This window comes from Saxophila tyrrhenica (assembly GCF_035928015.1).
Source record: "Saxophila tyrrhenica strain CCFEE 5935 chromosome Unknown scaffold_14, whole genome shotgun sequence".
Lineage (NCBI taxonomy): Eukaryota > Fungi > Ascomycota > Dothideomycetes > Mycosphaerellales > Extremaceae > Saxophila > Saxophila tyrrhenica.
Window position 1 is genome coordinate 65,495 of NW_027041746.1, and position 15,690 is coordinate 81,184.

The 15,690-nt window shown below is 55.1% G+C and overlaps 8 protein-coding genes across 8 annotated transcripts; 4 read left to right on the plus strand and 4 right to left on the minus strand.

The window, feature by feature from the left end:
* Positions 1-134: 134 nt before the first annotated feature.
* On the minus strand, positions 135-1,659 carry LTR77_008316 (uncharacterized protein; the record flags this gene model as incomplete). Its single annotated transcript, XM_064805548.1, is given in 2 exon segments — positions 135-1,615; positions 1,635-1,659. The coding sequence occupies 2 exon segments, from the start codon at positions 1,657-1,659 to the stop codon at positions 135-137; spliced, it is 1,506 nt and encodes a 501-aa protein (XP_064656008.1).
* Positions 1,660-1,942: 283 nt separating this feature from the next.
* LTR77_008317 (uncharacterized protein) lies at positions 1,943-2,864 on the plus strand (the record flags this gene model as incomplete). Its single annotated transcript, XM_064805549.1, has 2 exons — positions 1,943-2,283; positions 2,402-2,864. The coding sequence occupies 2 exons, from the start codon at positions 1,943-1,945 to the stop codon at positions 2,862-2,864; spliced, it is 804 nt and encodes a 267-aa protein (XP_064656009.1).
* A 285-nt stretch (positions 2,865-3,149) lies between these two features.
* Positions 3,150-4,499, minus strand: LTR77_008318 (uncharacterized protein; the record flags this gene model as incomplete). Its single annotated transcript, XM_064805550.1, has 1 exon — positions 3,150-4,499. The coding sequence occupies one exon, from the start codon at positions 4,497-4,499 to the stop codon at positions 3,150-3,152; it is 1,350 nt and encodes a 449-aa protein (XP_064656010.1).
* A 1,004-nt stretch (positions 4,500-5,503) lies between these two features.
* LTR77_008319 (uncharacterized protein) lies at positions 5,504-7,197 on the plus strand (the record flags this gene model as incomplete). The annotated part of the gene is made up of 3 exons (XM_064805551.1): positions 5,504-5,835; positions 5,890-6,327; positions 6,393-7,197. The coding sequence occupies 3 exons, from the start codon at positions 5,504-5,506 to the stop codon at positions 7,195-7,197; spliced, it is 1,575 nt and encodes a 524-aa protein (XP_064656011.1).
* A 52-nt stretch (positions 7,198-7,249) lies between these two features.
* LTR77_008320 (uncharacterized protein) lies at positions 7,250-8,950 on the minus strand (the record flags this gene model as incomplete). The annotated part of the gene is made up of 2 exons (XM_064805552.1): positions 7,250-8,744; positions 8,802-8,950. 2 exons carry the CDS (start codon positions 8,948-8,950, stop codon positions 7,250-7,252), a joined length of 1,644 nt encoding a protein of 547 aa, XP_064656012.1.
* Positions 8,951-9,404: 454 nt separating this feature from the next.
* On the plus strand, positions 9,405-9,881 carry LTR77_008321 (uncharacterized protein; the record flags this gene model as incomplete). The annotated part of the gene is made up of 2 exons (XM_064805553.1): positions 9,405-9,516; positions 9,571-9,881. The coding sequence occupies 2 exons, from the start codon at positions 9,405-9,407 to the stop codon at positions 9,879-9,881; spliced, it is 423 nt and encodes a 140-aa protein (XP_064656013.1).
* A 776-nt stretch (positions 9,882-10,657) lies between these two features.
* Positions 10,658-13,466, minus strand: LTR77_008322 (uncharacterized protein; the record flags this gene model as incomplete). The annotated part of the gene is made up of 2 exons (XM_064805554.1): positions 10,658-13,216; positions 13,275-13,466. The coding sequence occupies 2 exons, from the start codon at positions 13,464-13,466 to the stop codon at positions 10,658-10,660; spliced, it is 2,751 nt and encodes a 916-aa protein (XP_064656014.1).
* A 600-nt stretch (positions 13,467-14,066) lies between these two features.
* On the plus strand, positions 14,067-15,042 carry mrpl7 (54S ribosomal protein L7, mitochondrial; the record flags this gene model as incomplete). The annotated part of the gene is made up of 2 exons (XM_064805555.1): positions 14,067-14,296; positions 14,352-15,042. The coding sequence occupies 2 exons, from the start codon at positions 14,067-14,069 to the stop codon at positions 15,040-15,042; spliced, it is 921 nt and encodes a 306-aa protein (XP_064656015.1).
* Between the last annotated feature and the right edge of the window lie 648 nt (positions 15,043-15,690).

A 15,690-nucleotide genomic window follows, 5' to 3' on the forward strand; every position in this document is an offset into this window, starting at 1 on the left:
ACACAGGCAAGGAATGTGCACGATCTGTAAGACAAGTGTAATGGAGCATCTCGCTCGAAGTCTGCAAGCACTTCATTGGTCGGCTCAGAATTCGGAGCGAATGGCTGTTGAGGTCCTGAGGACGTTCTCGGCTCTCATCGCTTGAGCATCGACAATGCACTCTGGGTAGACCGCCCTCTGTGACTCAAACGGCGCAACTCAGGTGCTTCAGGTGACTCAACGCTCTCAGGCGAAGTGGTCTGCAGCTGTTCCATCTCGGCTTTGTCGTCGAGAGTAATGGCATGCTCGAGGATGAATTTTACCATCCACCGATCGAATTTGAAATGATTGCCGACTGAGCGGATGCACATGTTTTGGAACAAGAACAGCCGCGCAGTCATGCCTTCTACGCTCGGCCACCAGCTCCTGAGCTTGAGCAAGATCTCAAAATTCAACTCAAGACGTCTCCTGGCGGCAGGGAGTTCGTCCTCTTCGCCGAAGAGCAGTATGTGCATCAACACAGAAGAAGAGACCACGGCCATGTGGCCTACAATAACATACATGGCCTCACAACAAGGTGTATCGTAGGAGGCACGCAAGAGGTCGCTGAACGCTGAGGCAGATTCACGGCATTTGCGAGCGTTTTCGGCGGCGTGCGGCGTATCCTCCGCAGACTGATCCAAGAATTGGAAGAAGAGCAGAGTTGCGTAATGGTAGTATCCCAAGTGAAGTGCAACAAATGTTCTTCCTTGAGCTCGACCCCGGTGCAGCTCCAAGGTCTCCTTGCTCAACCTGAGAGGCTGGGGCAGATTCCCCTGCCAGTCTGACAGAGAACGTGCAAGGCTTTCCACGGCGGATTGCGTTTCTTGCGGATTGACTTGATGCATAGCTGACAACTTGTTCAGGTCGTGAATGGAACCAAAAATTTCAGCAAGCGTGATCATGTAAGCCCACATCCCCGGTTGCGGTGTCTTGGGCCAACTTGCTTGCTCAGAAGGCAGCGCACGGAAAGCCCATTCGTCCAGCGGTAGTTGCTGCGAAGGTCGACGCTCACCCATTTGACGGGGGATACCCAGACCTGCGGAGGGCCATCGATCAATCATGTACAAGGTCCACCATACCCTAGACTTCGTCTCGCTGAGCACAGCACCGTCCTCTGCGTGCGCGTTTGACAGTCCCATGATCTGAGCGCACCGCATGGCAATGCCAAAGTACATCGCTTCTGATGACGAGTCACCAGTCGACCCAGCCACGTTACCGAGCAGAACCCAGGCTTGGATGCGAGAGAGTGACATGGTCTCGAGATCGTTTTTGAGCAGGGACGCGGCTTGTTTTGCCAGCTTGTCACCGAGACTTCGTACGCTTTCGTCTGCGTGAAACCTGGCAGAGAGCGCCAAGATGCTGCAGAGGAGCGGTTTCTCTATGGTTCCGTGGAGGACACCGGAACGTAGTGTAGGAACATGGAACAGCGAGTGCGGCTGATCGTGGATGTAGTCGATGTACATCCCCACGAGTCTCGACACTGTCGTCGACTCCAACTCCGCGAAGGCGTCATGCAGGGGTCGATCAACAAGTCCTGAGCCATCTCGATAGATCGTCGGAGCGGGATAGATGCCCGTTGACCTTGTCGTCGTCGCTGTGTTGGAGCACTTCACCCCTCGCCTCATACAGCCAGGGCATGTTGCATCTGCCTCGCCTAGACATCGCCGCTTTCCACTCCGGCATTGCAGACATGCTGAGCCGTATCTCTTCGTTGGCGGCATGCAGCACTAAACAATTTTCATCTAGCGATGGCGTTGTACAGGTTGCAGAGTTTGGGGCTGAATTCACATGCGGCTGAGCGCTTGGCAACCTATTGATGGTCGCGATGGTATCGTCCCGACCACGCGGTTGTGGTATACGAAAAGAGGTGGAAATACAGTCGTTTTCGCTTCATGATTTGTCGTTGTTGTATCTAGAGATCATGGACAGAAAGTACGGGGATCTGGGAGATCCCGGCCGAGCACCGGAGGTCGCGCCATCGTATTCGCCCATCCCTGTGTTTCGAGAGTCAGAGGGGCTACAACCTGTAACCGACCACGCCGGCGGCAAGGAAGTCGCTTACTACGACACGAACAACACAGACGTCAGTCCATCGTTCAGCGGAGCGCGAAGACCTTGGTACAGGCGGAAAAGATGGATACTGGGCATCTTGATCGGTGTGGTGGTGGTGATTGCTGTTGCGGTCGGGGCTGGTGTTGCAGGCGGTAACGACGACGAAGGCGGTAGCCAGACCCAAAAGCAGAGTCCGAAAGAAGCACAGGAGTAAGTGGTTTGACGAGTCGAGACGTTGGTCTGCGAGAATGGCGTTTCAGTTGTTGGAGAAGTCCTTCCTCAGCCACGACGACCCGCTGTGCTGAGAGTCATCTGCTGACAGTTCCAGTACCTCTTCGCCCACACCCACCACCACAGTTGGACCCTCGTCCTCCACCGCCTCTGCAGCTGTAGCACCTGCAACAAGTGGCCTAGCAAGCTACTCTTGTTCGAACGGCACCTACATGTACTCGGCCCAACTCGCGGGCTTAGCCTATATCCAAGACTGCAACACTGTGTACTACTACAACAACGAGGATATATACGCGGGCGGTCTCACCGAGGGTCTGTACACCTCGACCAAGTACTCCTTCGAAGCCTGCGTGGACTCCTGCGATGACTGGAATAACGAGAACTCGGATGCGGAGAAACCATGCATGGCGCTCTCATACTACGCAAACTTGACGAACGTCTTCACGCAGCACGAGGAATGGCAGGGTAACTGTATCCTCAAGTCTGGGGTTGGAGGGGTGACGTCGGACGACACAATAACGACAGAGATGGACTGGGTTCATACAGCGAGGTTCGTCTGAGCCCTTTTTCCAAGCATTGCGTAGTACAAAGCAAACAGCTAACATGCGATCAACTTCCAGTGCATATCGAGCCTGCTTGCAAGAGGGAATACCGTGCGACAGTTCGTAGTGGTGTCTCCTACGAGAGACCCTACCATGGTTGTCTGTACAGCAATCTCAACCTCCCTCTAGTATTGTCTTGAGACCACTGGAATGCCACGGCGAATGCGCGAAGGTGTGAAGCAACATGAAAAGTGGCGTGAAACAGCGCCCACGTTTCATTGGTCCATCTGGGACAACTGCCTTCTAACTGAGACTGGCAATCGCCCTTTTCGTCACATCCGTCGCAAGCACGCTGGAAAATGCTTCTTCCATGATGCTGAGAGCCTCATCGATCTCCTCCGCAGATACGACAATCGGCGGCGCGAGTCTGAAGACACCCAGGACTCCAGGCATGGCCACGACCTGGGTTGCCAGTCCAAGCTCAAGCGCTTTTGTTGAGAACGCCGCGGCGAGCTCACCAGCCGGAGCCATGCTTCCCCTGTCGGTCACGATTTCCATCCCGATGAATAGTCCGCGTCCTCGGACCTCGCCGATGCAGTCATACTTCGCCTTCATCTTCTCCAGGCCTTTGCGCAGCTGCGCTCCTCGCTCTCTCACATACTGGACCATATCATCTCTCACGAGAATCTCCAGTACTTTGGTGGCGATTGCAGCGGGTAAAGGATCGTTGTAATGCGTCGTGACGCAAATGAAACCGCCGGCCAAAGCGAGACGCTCAAGCTCCTCGGTCGTACTCACCGAAGATACGGCCATGCCACACCCGATCGTCTTGGACAGCGCCAGGATGTCTGGCACAATGTCGTCTCGCTGGAAAGCAAACATATCGCCGGTACGGGCCAGTCCTGTTTGTGCCTCATCTGCGATCAACAGCATGCCGCGTTTCTTGACTTCGAGACTCAGGCGCTTGAGATAGCCTTGCGGCGGCTCGTACATCCCTCCTGCGGAAAGAATCGGCTCAAACACAAATGCTGCAAGAGATCCGACTGACTGCTTGTCGATCATGGACCAGCCAAAGTTCATCTCGGTCTCCCAGTCATAGCTCCCGTCGGCTTTTCGGAAAGGCGATCTGTATGGGTTTGGAGCAGGGAAAGCCAATTGTCCTGGCATGGTGGGACCTCCACCCTTTCGACCAAATGCATATGTGGCAGAGGAACTTCCGCCAGTCATACCATGATAGCTCGCTGAAAATGCTACAATCTCGAACTTCCCAGTGGCGCACTTGGCTATCTTCATAGCCGCTTCCACCGACTCGGATCCGGTGGAAAGGAGGAACGACTTCTTGAGCGGTGGTGGAAGGATCTTTCCGAGAGCCTCAGCAAAGTCGACCACCGGCTCGGAGACCATCAGACTCATGAGGTGATCGAGCTCTCCAGCGTACTTTGTGACGACTTCGACAATTTCGGGATGACCGTGGCCCAGAAGTGAGCTCATCTGGCCAGATGTGAAGTCCAGCAACCTCTGGCCATGCACATCGTGTAAAATTGTGCCTTTGGCCTTCTTCACAATGCTCGGCCAGTATGGCATGCCGGTGTTCATGAGATATTCTGATGCACGCGCCCAGAAGGCATTGGTGTCGTATCCCATGGAGCCCATGTTGCCTTTGGTGTTGTTTGAGAGGGCTTGAGATTGCAAGACCCATGGTGGGCTACAGTTTGATATATAAGCGAGAAAGCGTCCATCGTTCCGTGCACGGGAAAAGTGCAGTACACACTCGTCTTCGCAGGAACTCACATTCTCCGGATAGTGTTGGATTGGCTTGTACTGCTGTGTACCGGCGAACTAGCTACTTCAGTTCCATCTCAGCCAAGTCGACCGTCCCCGCGGGAAACTCAGCCAAGGCAGGCTACCTTATCTTGCCTCGCATTCATATCAGTCGCGAGTCAGACACACCGCAGGCGTCTCCCATGTCAGGCGAAAGCCGTTCATCATGATTACGCCGTTCACGGCGGGGATGGCTGGCCTCCCAGGAAAACTTTGCAGATACTCTATCTTCTACCACTACGGCAAGTCGTATTGCCGCGATGGGGTGCCGGTGAGAGTCCTGTACGAGCAGCATTGGAACATCTCGTTCGCAGCGTTCACTGGAACTACGCCTGGCCTATCAAACGTGATACGGGAGCTTTCAGATCCCATACCCTGCCATAGCGAAGTGTCACCGGCGAAGTCGTCCGTGTGGAGGATCTTCGAACATGAGCTCTGAGCCAGGCGACCCAGAGCGTCAGACTGTTGGTGGTCGGCCGTATCGATCTCATCTCCAGCCGGCCTGCCTTCCATGCCGAACGCGGAAATCGAGATGCATCACGAAACCTGCCCAACCTTCTTGTGTCATGTGCCAGACATACAGCACCACCTGTGCATACCCACCGGCTGGAGAGAGGCGGCGCCGGCGGCATAAGCATCCTTTGGTCTTGCAACAGGACTCTCATAGTGTCAGACCGACTACTGAATCTACACCTGACCTTGTGGCCAGGCCAAGGCCGCCTTCATCAGCCTCGCCTGCCGAATGTCATCGCATGCTGCAGTCTTACACTGTCCCCGGGATGATGAGATCTACGGCAGCGAACGAAGTCTTCACGGACCATGGCAGTGGGTCGATCATGCCGACTGGCAGTTGCGATGGCTCAGGTTCTGCCGTGACAGACATGGTTGTCGCGCCTGAAGAAGGCAGCGCCCACGTGGTAAGTCCTGCCATTGCCGATGACGATAGGGTGTTCCAAGAATACCTCTCGAACGAGCCGTCCAACCGCAACAGGCGCATGATTCGATCCCACCCAACAATGGGTGATTCCATGCCGGAAGCGCGGCCGATACTGTTCAACATAGTCCCAAAGCGTGGTCAAAGAGAGGCGGAGAGCCGCCTGCTTGCGCAGTCACACTTGAAAGGACTTGAGGAGCTCGTGGCGCCTTACCAGCAGGACCTTGTTGACCTGTGAGCTCTTCCCTAGCCACCTTCTTTAGGGACTTCAACTCACCAAGACGACAGATTCTTCTCCAAGGTCAACATCTGTTTTCCCGTCTTCGATGAGTTTATGTTCCAGAGAGTCTTTACGGCCAGTAAGGACAGCATGTCGCCAAGTCTGCTATGCTACGTCTATGGCAATGCCATGACTTACTGGAAATCGTCAGAGCGACTGATGACAGTTCCCGCCCCAGAACAGCGGAGCGCTTGGTTACACGCCGAAGACGCCTTGAACGCAGAGTGGAAATCAACGCCCGGTATCTCCATGATACTGTCAATCATACTCAACCTCTGCGGCCGACCAAGTAGCCACTACCTGGGGAACGGGGTTCTTTTGGGCATGGCCGTCGCTTTGGCAAACTCAGCTGGCTTGAACCGCGATCCCTCGCCTTGGAATCTGTCGCCATACGAGAAGCGGTTCAGGATCAGGATATGGTGGCTGCTGGTCATTTATGATGTCTGGTAAGCAACATTCTCAACGATGTTTCCTCCCAACCATCTCCGCAGCATACCAACAATGACGGCAGGTCCAGCTGGGCGTACGGCACGCCGCACCGCATTCGACGCTCACACTACGACGTCCCAACGCCGACTACAGAAGACATCGTCGGTCCGAGTGCATCCAACGAGCATACTGCTGGTGCCTCCTGCTTTGTGTCGCTGATAGCACTGACCCAAGTGCTCGTGCACGGTCTCGAACACGTCTACCATCTGAGCGGTGGCGGTCCTAACACAGAAGAGGTCTGTTCTGATCTGGACAGCCTTTTGGTCATCTGGGAAGACTCATTGCCCGATGATCTTCGTCGGCCTATCATACGAGGGATAAGACTCAGCGGACATGGTACTGCAAACCTCCGGCTCGCCTACTTGTCGGTGAAACTACTCATCTGCCGCGTTCAGCTCGACTGGGATAATAGTGTTTGCAGAGACGATATCAGCTCCAGGCATTACGTCCAAGCTCGAAGGGTTTGTGAAGATATTGTCGACTTTGTCCAAGAATTAGATGAAGCGAGCATTGGTGGCTTCTGGCTTCCACCGACCGCACACTCTCTCACTTCAGCAACGACCTTTCTCATGCGAACTGCTCTGAGATCCAGAGGATCTATGCGCAATCCGTCGCTCAAGTTTGCGCGAACGATGGTTGATACTCTGGCATCATACCGTCGTTTGTACGATTTTGACATTGCTGACAACTGCCTCTCGAACTGTGGTGATCTCATTGACAAAGTCGAGCTTGCATGCAATACTATGGATCCAGCCCTTGCAGACTGGGAGCTGTCTCTCCTGGAAGGGATCGACTTCACAGCTTTACATGAGACTGTTCACTATTGAGGTTATCCCCAAGCGACGGCCACTCCATCTTTGCCACCATAGCGATTCATATTCAGACGATCTTGTTCCACAACCGCTCTACCATATTGCGTGAAATTCTCTCCGGCCATTCCATCGCATCCAAGGCCGCCTTGCCAGACCAGATATCCGCCTCCGCAGGATCGACGAGCGACGTTCGCTTCCACACCTTCCACAGCAGATATGTCCCAAAGTAGATTGGAATGCCAATGTAGGAAGTGAGAAAGATCTCGACCGACCATCGATCTTTCGTGAAGACTTCCCACCCGTTAAGCAGGATGATGGCACCAAAGTAGCACAGGGGGAACCACGCCGCCCATGGCTGGAACCGAGACTTGTATGGGAGATTGGCCCGGTCGACGTTCTGACGTACCAGAGCTTGCCGGAAGCGCAGATAGGCGACACAGATGCTGCACCATGTGAACAGCACAGCGACCGTCCCGAGACTGATGAACCAGCCGAACACTGTCGTCGACTCGGCGGATAGGCACATGTATGCCAACCCGCTCCAGATGGCTGTAAATCCGACGCCGTAGATCGGAATTCCGGATTTGGTGCACTTGAGGAAGATGCGAGGTGCTTGCTTGTTCTGCGCAAGGCCGAAGAGATATCTTGAGCCTACGAACAAGGAGGCGTTCGCGGAAGAGGCGGCCGAGCTGACGATCACTGCGTTGATAATGCTGGGCAGCACTGGGATCTGCGCATTGTATGCAGCAAGGACCCAGGGCGAGGCGCCACCAAGCTGCTCGTCGTCGGAGCGAACGAGTGTGCCAATCGCAAGGGAGCCCAGGACGTAGAAGATGATGATCCGCCAGATCAGTCGCTTGATGGCTCGAGGCATGTTCTTCCTGGGATCGACAGCCTCGCCTGCCGCCGTCGCGACCATCTCAACCCCTCCGTACGAAAACGCGGCGAATATCAACGTGGAGATCAGACCCAGAAATCGTCCAGCATCGCCGGTAGCCACCACTTCTTTCATCGGAGGACCCGGATCGTACCAATAGCGGAAGCCCAGACGATCACCAGTCGGACTGCCGCCAAGGTTGACAATGAAGGACATGAGAAGCAAGCCGATGATTGCAAGAATCTTTATCGACGCGAAGACGAACTCAGCCTCGCCGTATATGGAGACCGCAAAAATGTTGAGCACGAGGATGAGGGCGATCAGAATGCTGATCCAGACTGCGGGACTGATGGCACTGTCCCAGAACTGGATGAGGACGGTTGCGGCAATGATCTCGGCGCACACGGCGATACTGGAAAGGTACCAGATGTTCCAGCCTACCGCGAAACCCATCGCCGGATCGACGTAGCGGGCACAGTACTGAGGAATGGCTCCAGGTAGCGGCAACCAAGTCGTCATCTCTCCCAGACAGGTCATCATGCAGTAGACTGCAACACCTGTGATGGAGAAGCCGAGGAGCACTGAAAGCGGGCCTGCTTTTAGAAAGGCTCCGCCAATACCTAGGAACAGCCCGGTACCAATGCTGCCTCCGATGGCAATGAACTGGATGTGACGGGACTTGAGCCTGCGAGGAGAAGTCTTAGCATGTGAAAAAGAGGACAACAGACCGCAGTCGACGTACCCTCTCTGGACGTAGCCAAACTCTTGGGCTGTCTGCACATCGCCATACACATCGACCGCCTCTCCACTCGCATTGTTCGCAGGCTTTTCCATACTGACCTCAACGCTATTAGCATCACCACCGGTCGGCTTGCCGGTGATATCTGTCATGCCGACGATCTGTGCTGCTGAGGTGACCAACGAAGGATTGACTTATCGAAACTACAACTGATCCGGAAGTGGACATCTTCCGTTTCGTGAGCGCGGTCTTATACCTGTACGCTGAGCATACAAGCCTCCGAAATATCACTCTCTTGGCGATGGGTGTTATCAGCAGGGCTAGAACTACAGCTATCAAGCTGGGCAATCAGTACGCCGCGGCAAATCTTCACCGATACAGGTTCGCCGGATACACTTGGTATACAGGACTTTCCGCGGGAAACGTGCTTCAGATACCAACGCCAAGTATCTTGGTGAACCGCGACATGGCGCTCACAGCAATTATGGCAGGCCAATATATGATCTTTATGGTGTTCCACGATCTCATCGGTCCGGTCACACATCTCTCGCACGACAGCACTACTCCTCAAAACCACGCTCGGTTGTCTTCGATCGAACATTCACCATGCCGGCCGTCACTTTCCATGTTTACGAGGGGTTTGGCCAGTATGCCAAAGAGAACCTCCACTTCAGTCAAGCAGTCAGAATCGGCGACAGGGTTGAGATCTCAGGTCAAGGTAGACTTCACCATATCCCAAACAGGAGGAAAGCAAGCTAATGATCTGCATTAGGCGGCTGGAAAGCCAACACACTCCCACCGACCCTCTCCGACAGCTTGGAGGAGCAGATCGATCAGGCGTTCAGCAACATCGACTTAGCGATGCGAGCGGCAGGCGGCAACGGCATCTCGCAGGTTTACCGCATCAGCTCTTATCATGCGCGGTTGTCGGCCACACCGGAGACGATGGAGATCATGACTAAGGCGCTTGCAAAGTGGTTTCCGGACTACTGTCCTATATGGACTGCGGTGGGCGTGGAAGCTCTGGGGTTGTCGGAGATGATGGTGGAGATCGAGGCAGTAGCGTACGACCCAAAGGAGTAGGCTATGCCGCTGTGTCTTTACAAAATTCACTTGACAACGGCAGGTTGTTGGAGTCCTATACTTCCCATCGATCTTCGCATTTCCGTACAAAGGTTGCTGCCTTCTTCCCATTCAGATCTGCCTTGCGAAAGCTCAAGCTGCTCGATACGTCTTCACTGGAGGGAAAGATGCGCTTCATGCGTTTCCGGCCGCGAGCCAGGAACTTCTTTGGCCCTTGTTGCCGGTGTAATGCCTATCCCGTGACATCCTGAAGGAAGGAAAGTCCGTCGCGTTTCCAAAGCACACAAAGACGCAGCGCAGTGCATTTGCAGCTCGCCGACCCACGGATGCACAACCCACGGAGAGCGTTTTTGCTGGTAGCCATCTCGGCGCGCGGTCCAGGGAGGAGTAGCGAAGGCGGTGTTATCCGTGCGTTTCCAGCTGATAGCAGCAACTCACTCAAGAAATCCTGGCAATCAAGAGCAAGCACCGTAGAGTCTCTCACCGTGGCGAGTGTGGAGAGTCCACTTCAATGCAAGTGATGGTGCAATACATACACGTATGTACATCTACCTCCCGTTTACCTCCCCTTCTGCCTGTGCAGTCTGTGAAATAGGGCCAAAGCACAGAAACGTCGACCATGGCTCCAACTCGCTCATGCCACCAACCCTACGAACCCAAAGCGCCATGCAAGCCCACACATGCCAACCCAACAGAACGCTCGAAGCCCCTGTCCAAATCCAAGCATGCCCAAACACCACACCCATCCTCATTAACCTATCGCTCATATCCCATATTCACATAACAACGCAATCCCGATCCTCCCCCTTCTTCCCAGCCTTTCCATGCGCATGCGCGTGCTTCGCCGCATGCTTCTCCCTCTCCTTTTCCTTCTTCGACTTTGCCGGTGCAGGAGCTGGGGCGGGGATAGCGACGGTAGGTTTGACGGGTCGAGTAGCTGGGATGGAGACGTTCTCTTTGCTGGCGTTCGAGTCTGTCTTCGGGATAGAAGGGGCAGGTTCAGTCGCTGATGGGACGGGATGACTGGCTTCAGACGCGCCGTCTATGGTATCCTTCGGCCCTCCTAGATCAGTCGAACCGTGCTCGGATGGCGCTTGCAGCGGCGGTTCTTCAGCCGAACTACCCTCGCCTTTACTACTGTGGCTACCGGTGTTGTTGCTCATGATCTGCGTCAACTTCGACATATTGAGACTAAACCTATTCCCGCTGGTATCAGGCCCGGTACTTGTAGGCCTCGACTTCGCTGATCCGCTGGCTTTCGAGTTTCGGCTACCTCTTCTTGAATTGCTGAGTTTGTTGGCGACGGCGAGGAAGCTGTTGCTCTTCTCTTCGGAAGGCGTGGTGGGGACGGAGTTGGTCGCTGCATCTGTCGCCGTCGAGATGCTGCCGGACACGCTGGAGGTGTCGAAGGTGATGCTTTGGTGTCGTCCTTCGCCGCGTCCAGAGGCTTCGGAGCGGCCGCGTGGGTCGTCCAACATGGTGCTTGCATCAAGAGAGGTTCGTTCGGAGGTTGAGGTGAAGTCCAGTACATCGGTTGAGGCATGCACCACTGAGGTCGGCTCGGATTTGACCTGTTCCAGGTGGTGAGCGGACTCATTGGCCTGGAATGCGAACGGTTTCTCCAGCGTCGTAGCATCAGACTGGGAGCGCGACGTCGCCTCCGTGTAGCTCGGCAGGTCATGGATCGAATGGCCGTCGTCACTAATCGGCACGACCTGGTAGAAGAGCAGATACGGCGTCTCCTGTCGAAGTGCTTCGTGAATGTCGACGGGCGTTGTCCGCTCGGGTGCCAAGTCGTCGAATCGCATCCACGGGTCATCGTTATCCTCGCTCGCATTACTATTCCGTCGCTCGTCGGCCGAAGATTGAGTTGCCAGTCCAGTGCCCACGCGACCTCTTGCTAAGCAGACGTAGTGGCCTGAGTGCACCGAAACACCTCGATGGCAGACTACCGACTGCAGCATGAGACGGAAATTGCCAACGAGCGGATCTTGATCAGGCATCGCGTCGTCACTGACGAAATCCGGGACAGCAATCTCAAGAGGTATGTCGACGTAGGTGTCTCGTCGTCTGGCTTGGCCTTCGTTTGTGTAAGAATATCGCTTCAAGCAAATTCCCAGAACCGGCCGCTTCTTCGAAAAGTGAGCCGCCACTTGCGCGTCAGAAGTGGGCATGTGATCGGTGTACCAGGGTAACAGCTTGAAAAACTGCCAGGCGGGCATCAACACCTCTGTCCGTGTACTCAGTTTCCTACCTCTGGTATCCACGGACGTGTTAGTGTCGTGGCGCTTAAGATCTTCCGGGTCAATGCCGGTGAGCTCGACCTTGCGCTGACTGAAGATGCTATCTGCTCGCTTCCGAGCCAGCGATGGCCGCAGCTGTTCGACTTTGGTCTGGTGGAGAGGCGTCTCGGGGAGAGGCGTGAGTGGGTTTGGGCTTTGAGCAATGGGTGTTCCAGGGATTTCGAGGACCTCAACATGCGCCCCAGACTCCTTCTCCACTTTCGTAGGGTTTTCGGCGAAGTTGGCCGACTTCAGCGTATTCCGTCTCTGGCTCTCCATATGTCGTTTGACTTCGATGCGGTTGTTGAAGTAGTGTTCCAGGCAGTCCTCTAGAGTGATGACATCCCGACCTTCAGCCGGCTCGTCCAAAAGTGCAACCTCCAGTAGCCGCTCGTTGATGAATTTGTGGTCGTCCGTTGGGTCTTCTTTTCCGGTATGATACATGTCCATTTTCAACGTAAGCATGGGCAGCTCCAGTTGACCAGTGATGAAGCCAAACGCCTCTGAAGGATCTTGTTGCCGATGCAGGCCAGCATCCGCCCAGCCACACTCCACCAGCGCATGTTGGAGATGCGCCGTGATATCGACTGTGATCAAGCGACCCGTTCGCAGCATGTTCACCCAAAGCCGCAGCAGCCCTGCCAGCCGTTTCCGCTTCGCATCCTCAAAGTTCTCATACAGTATAGCCTCAAAGCTGTCCAGTCTCGCGAACATGGCAAACAGTAAAGCATCCAAATAGCAGGTCGTTGCTCCTCGATTGACCGCACCGAGTAGTTTCACGTTTGGATCGTACGGCCGTATGATTCCCTCGTAGGTATCCTCCAACATCATCAACATGCGAAAGGCCGCCTCCGGGTCACCTTGCGGTGATTGCGAGTGCAGCGCATACTCGACGTTCGCTTCAACGATACTGTCGATGCCATAGTGCCGTAACCGCTCGATGATGGCTTTCACCTTCTTCTCCTCTTCTTTATCGGTCTTCTTCGGAGGATCGTGGTGGGGGGGAGTAAAGACTCCTTCGAAGTGGTCGGGCTGGTGAGGTTTGCGCTCGGGCTGAGAAGTGTCTGTTAGCTGGTTGTGTCTCTCTAAGAATGAAAACAAGCAGATCCACAATCGGTATAAGATAGAGCGGAGCGCCATTGACAGCGGCGAGCAATGTTCCAACACTCGACCACGCCACCGAACAACTGCGACGCTTCGACAGCGGCTCTCGTTGCTCGTCGTGGGCAGGTGGGCTGTGGGAGGGTTTGCTGCGCTTCTGGCACAAGACGCGCAAGCGGGCGCGGGTGAAGGGGGCAAACATGCCGGCGACTAAGGAATGCGTGGAGGAGACATACTTGGGTGTTGTGCTTGTCCGGCGGGTGGTGGTGGTGCAGGCGGTGGTGTTGCCCGGGGCTCTTGTCTCGTCGGCTCAGGAACCGACGGACCCCGCTCATTGTGCGGTCGTTGCTGTTATTCGTCCTATCTCAGATCCATCTGTTGTCTTTTCGAGGGGAGGACCGACTTCTGCAGTGTTCTAGCAGTTGCTGCCTCTTGTGCGCTTCGGCTTAGGCGTCGGTCTGTCTCTTCAGCTGTCTTGGGTCGCCTTAGCTTGTTGTTGGACCTCGGCTGTTGTATGTTCTTCGAATGTGTATGTACAGCAAGACAGTTTGTCGAGCAGGAGACTGCAACATAAGTCTTTTTGATGTAGCATTGTAGCAAGAGAAAAGACGACCGAGTCTCGAACACCCCCACCACTGCTACATGTACCCTTCACGTGGGCTGTTCGCTTAAGACGCAGGGTCCCCTGTCACCGCCGAGCTTCGGGGCTGCTAGCGCCGATTAGCGGAAGCCTGCTCGATTGGGAAAGAGCTTTCAGATTCAAGCGTCTCCATCAACTCCATACCACATCACCACCATCAACATGGCACTTCAAGAGGTCACAAAGGCCTTCTTGAGGCGGTGCCAGGCCTCGCGCAAACCCGTCAACTTGGCCTGGACGCAGCAATGCCGGCGATACGCCTCGACGGGCTCTTCCCAGGAGACGCAGTCCATGGAGACCACCGACTTCCTCCAGGACGAGACGGTATCGGAGCGCGAGTTTGACCCAGTCGCCAAAGCGCGTAAACGAGAGAAGCAGCTCCCATCCAGCAGGTATAACAGCAACCGGCCCGATCTCGCAATTCCTTGCTAATGTATATTCCATCAGATACCAATTCCGCCCTCCCCGTTACTACCGCGGCCCCCTACACCCCCATCAACCCCCGCGCCCCTCCGACCCCTCCTCCCGCCTCTTCGTCCCCGGCCCCTTCTCCCTCCCCCGCCTCGAACAGACCTACCGCTCCACCATCGAGCCCGACCTCATGACCATGACCTACACCCACTTCCCGCCCGGCTTCGTCGCACCGAAAAAAGGCGAGCGTTTGCGCAGCTGGGTTGGCGATAACCCGTACTTCAAGAACCGTCCTCGTCGGGGGCCTAGGGGTGGGCAGGTGTTGAGATTGTTGAGGAACCCTATCACGTTCCGCAATGTGCCGAAGCTGGAGCGCGTCACGGTGCACACAATGGTGAAGGGTGCTATTGACGATAGCGCGCATTTGCATATCGCTGGGATGGTCATGCAGGCGATCACGGGTGTGCGCGCGACGGCTCACAAGACCGTGACGAATGTGCAGGGCTTTGGGGTGAGGGCGGGGCAGTACTTGAGTGTGACGTGCGACTTGGAAGGCGAAGCCATGTACCATTTCTTGAGCAAGACGGTGGATGTGGTGATGCCGAAGATGAAAGATTTTAAGGGCGTGAAGGGAAGCACTGGCGACAACTCAGGCAATCTGGCGTTTGGGCTGTCGAATGAGGAGGTTGCGTTGTTTCCAGAGGTGGAGGTGAATTATGATATGTGAGTTCTGACATGAGACGATGGTCGGGATGTAAATTGCTGACTTGAGATGAAAGGTACCCTCCGAGGATGATTCCTGGCTGCCACGTCATTGTTCACACCAGCGCGCGAACAGACCGGGACGCGCGATTGCTGCTGCGAGCTATAGGAATGCCTTTCCAGGGCAAGATGGTGGATTAATTGGCACAATCTATTCAAACGGCGTCCTTATGGAAGTCGTACTGGAGTGACCCAAGCGCGGAAGCAGATCCTCCACCAACGAACGCAAATGTACAAATCAGAACAGTGTTGCATCACTCCCACAAGGTGCCAGTCACAGAGTCAGAACTCGAGGGCGACATTTTCTGGAAGGCTACCTTAGGTCCGATGACTGCGTTGTCCGACGGAGCAAAAGGATTCCTCTCGGACGACACTAGCGGAGCGGCTTCAGAGACAAAACTCCGGTCTGATGTTCGAAAGCGGCCAGATTCGGGCCCTGGATTGGCATGGATCCGGGTCCTTTTTGGTTCTCCCACGCCCTGTCCGGTGAGTCCGCGGCACGCGCGGGTTCCGGGGGCACTTCAGTCATGGGGTGGGAGTAGATGTATATATATCTGTATGTACCCAGCGTTTTAAGCTGCACAAGAACACCATCGTCCTGTTCATACACTTC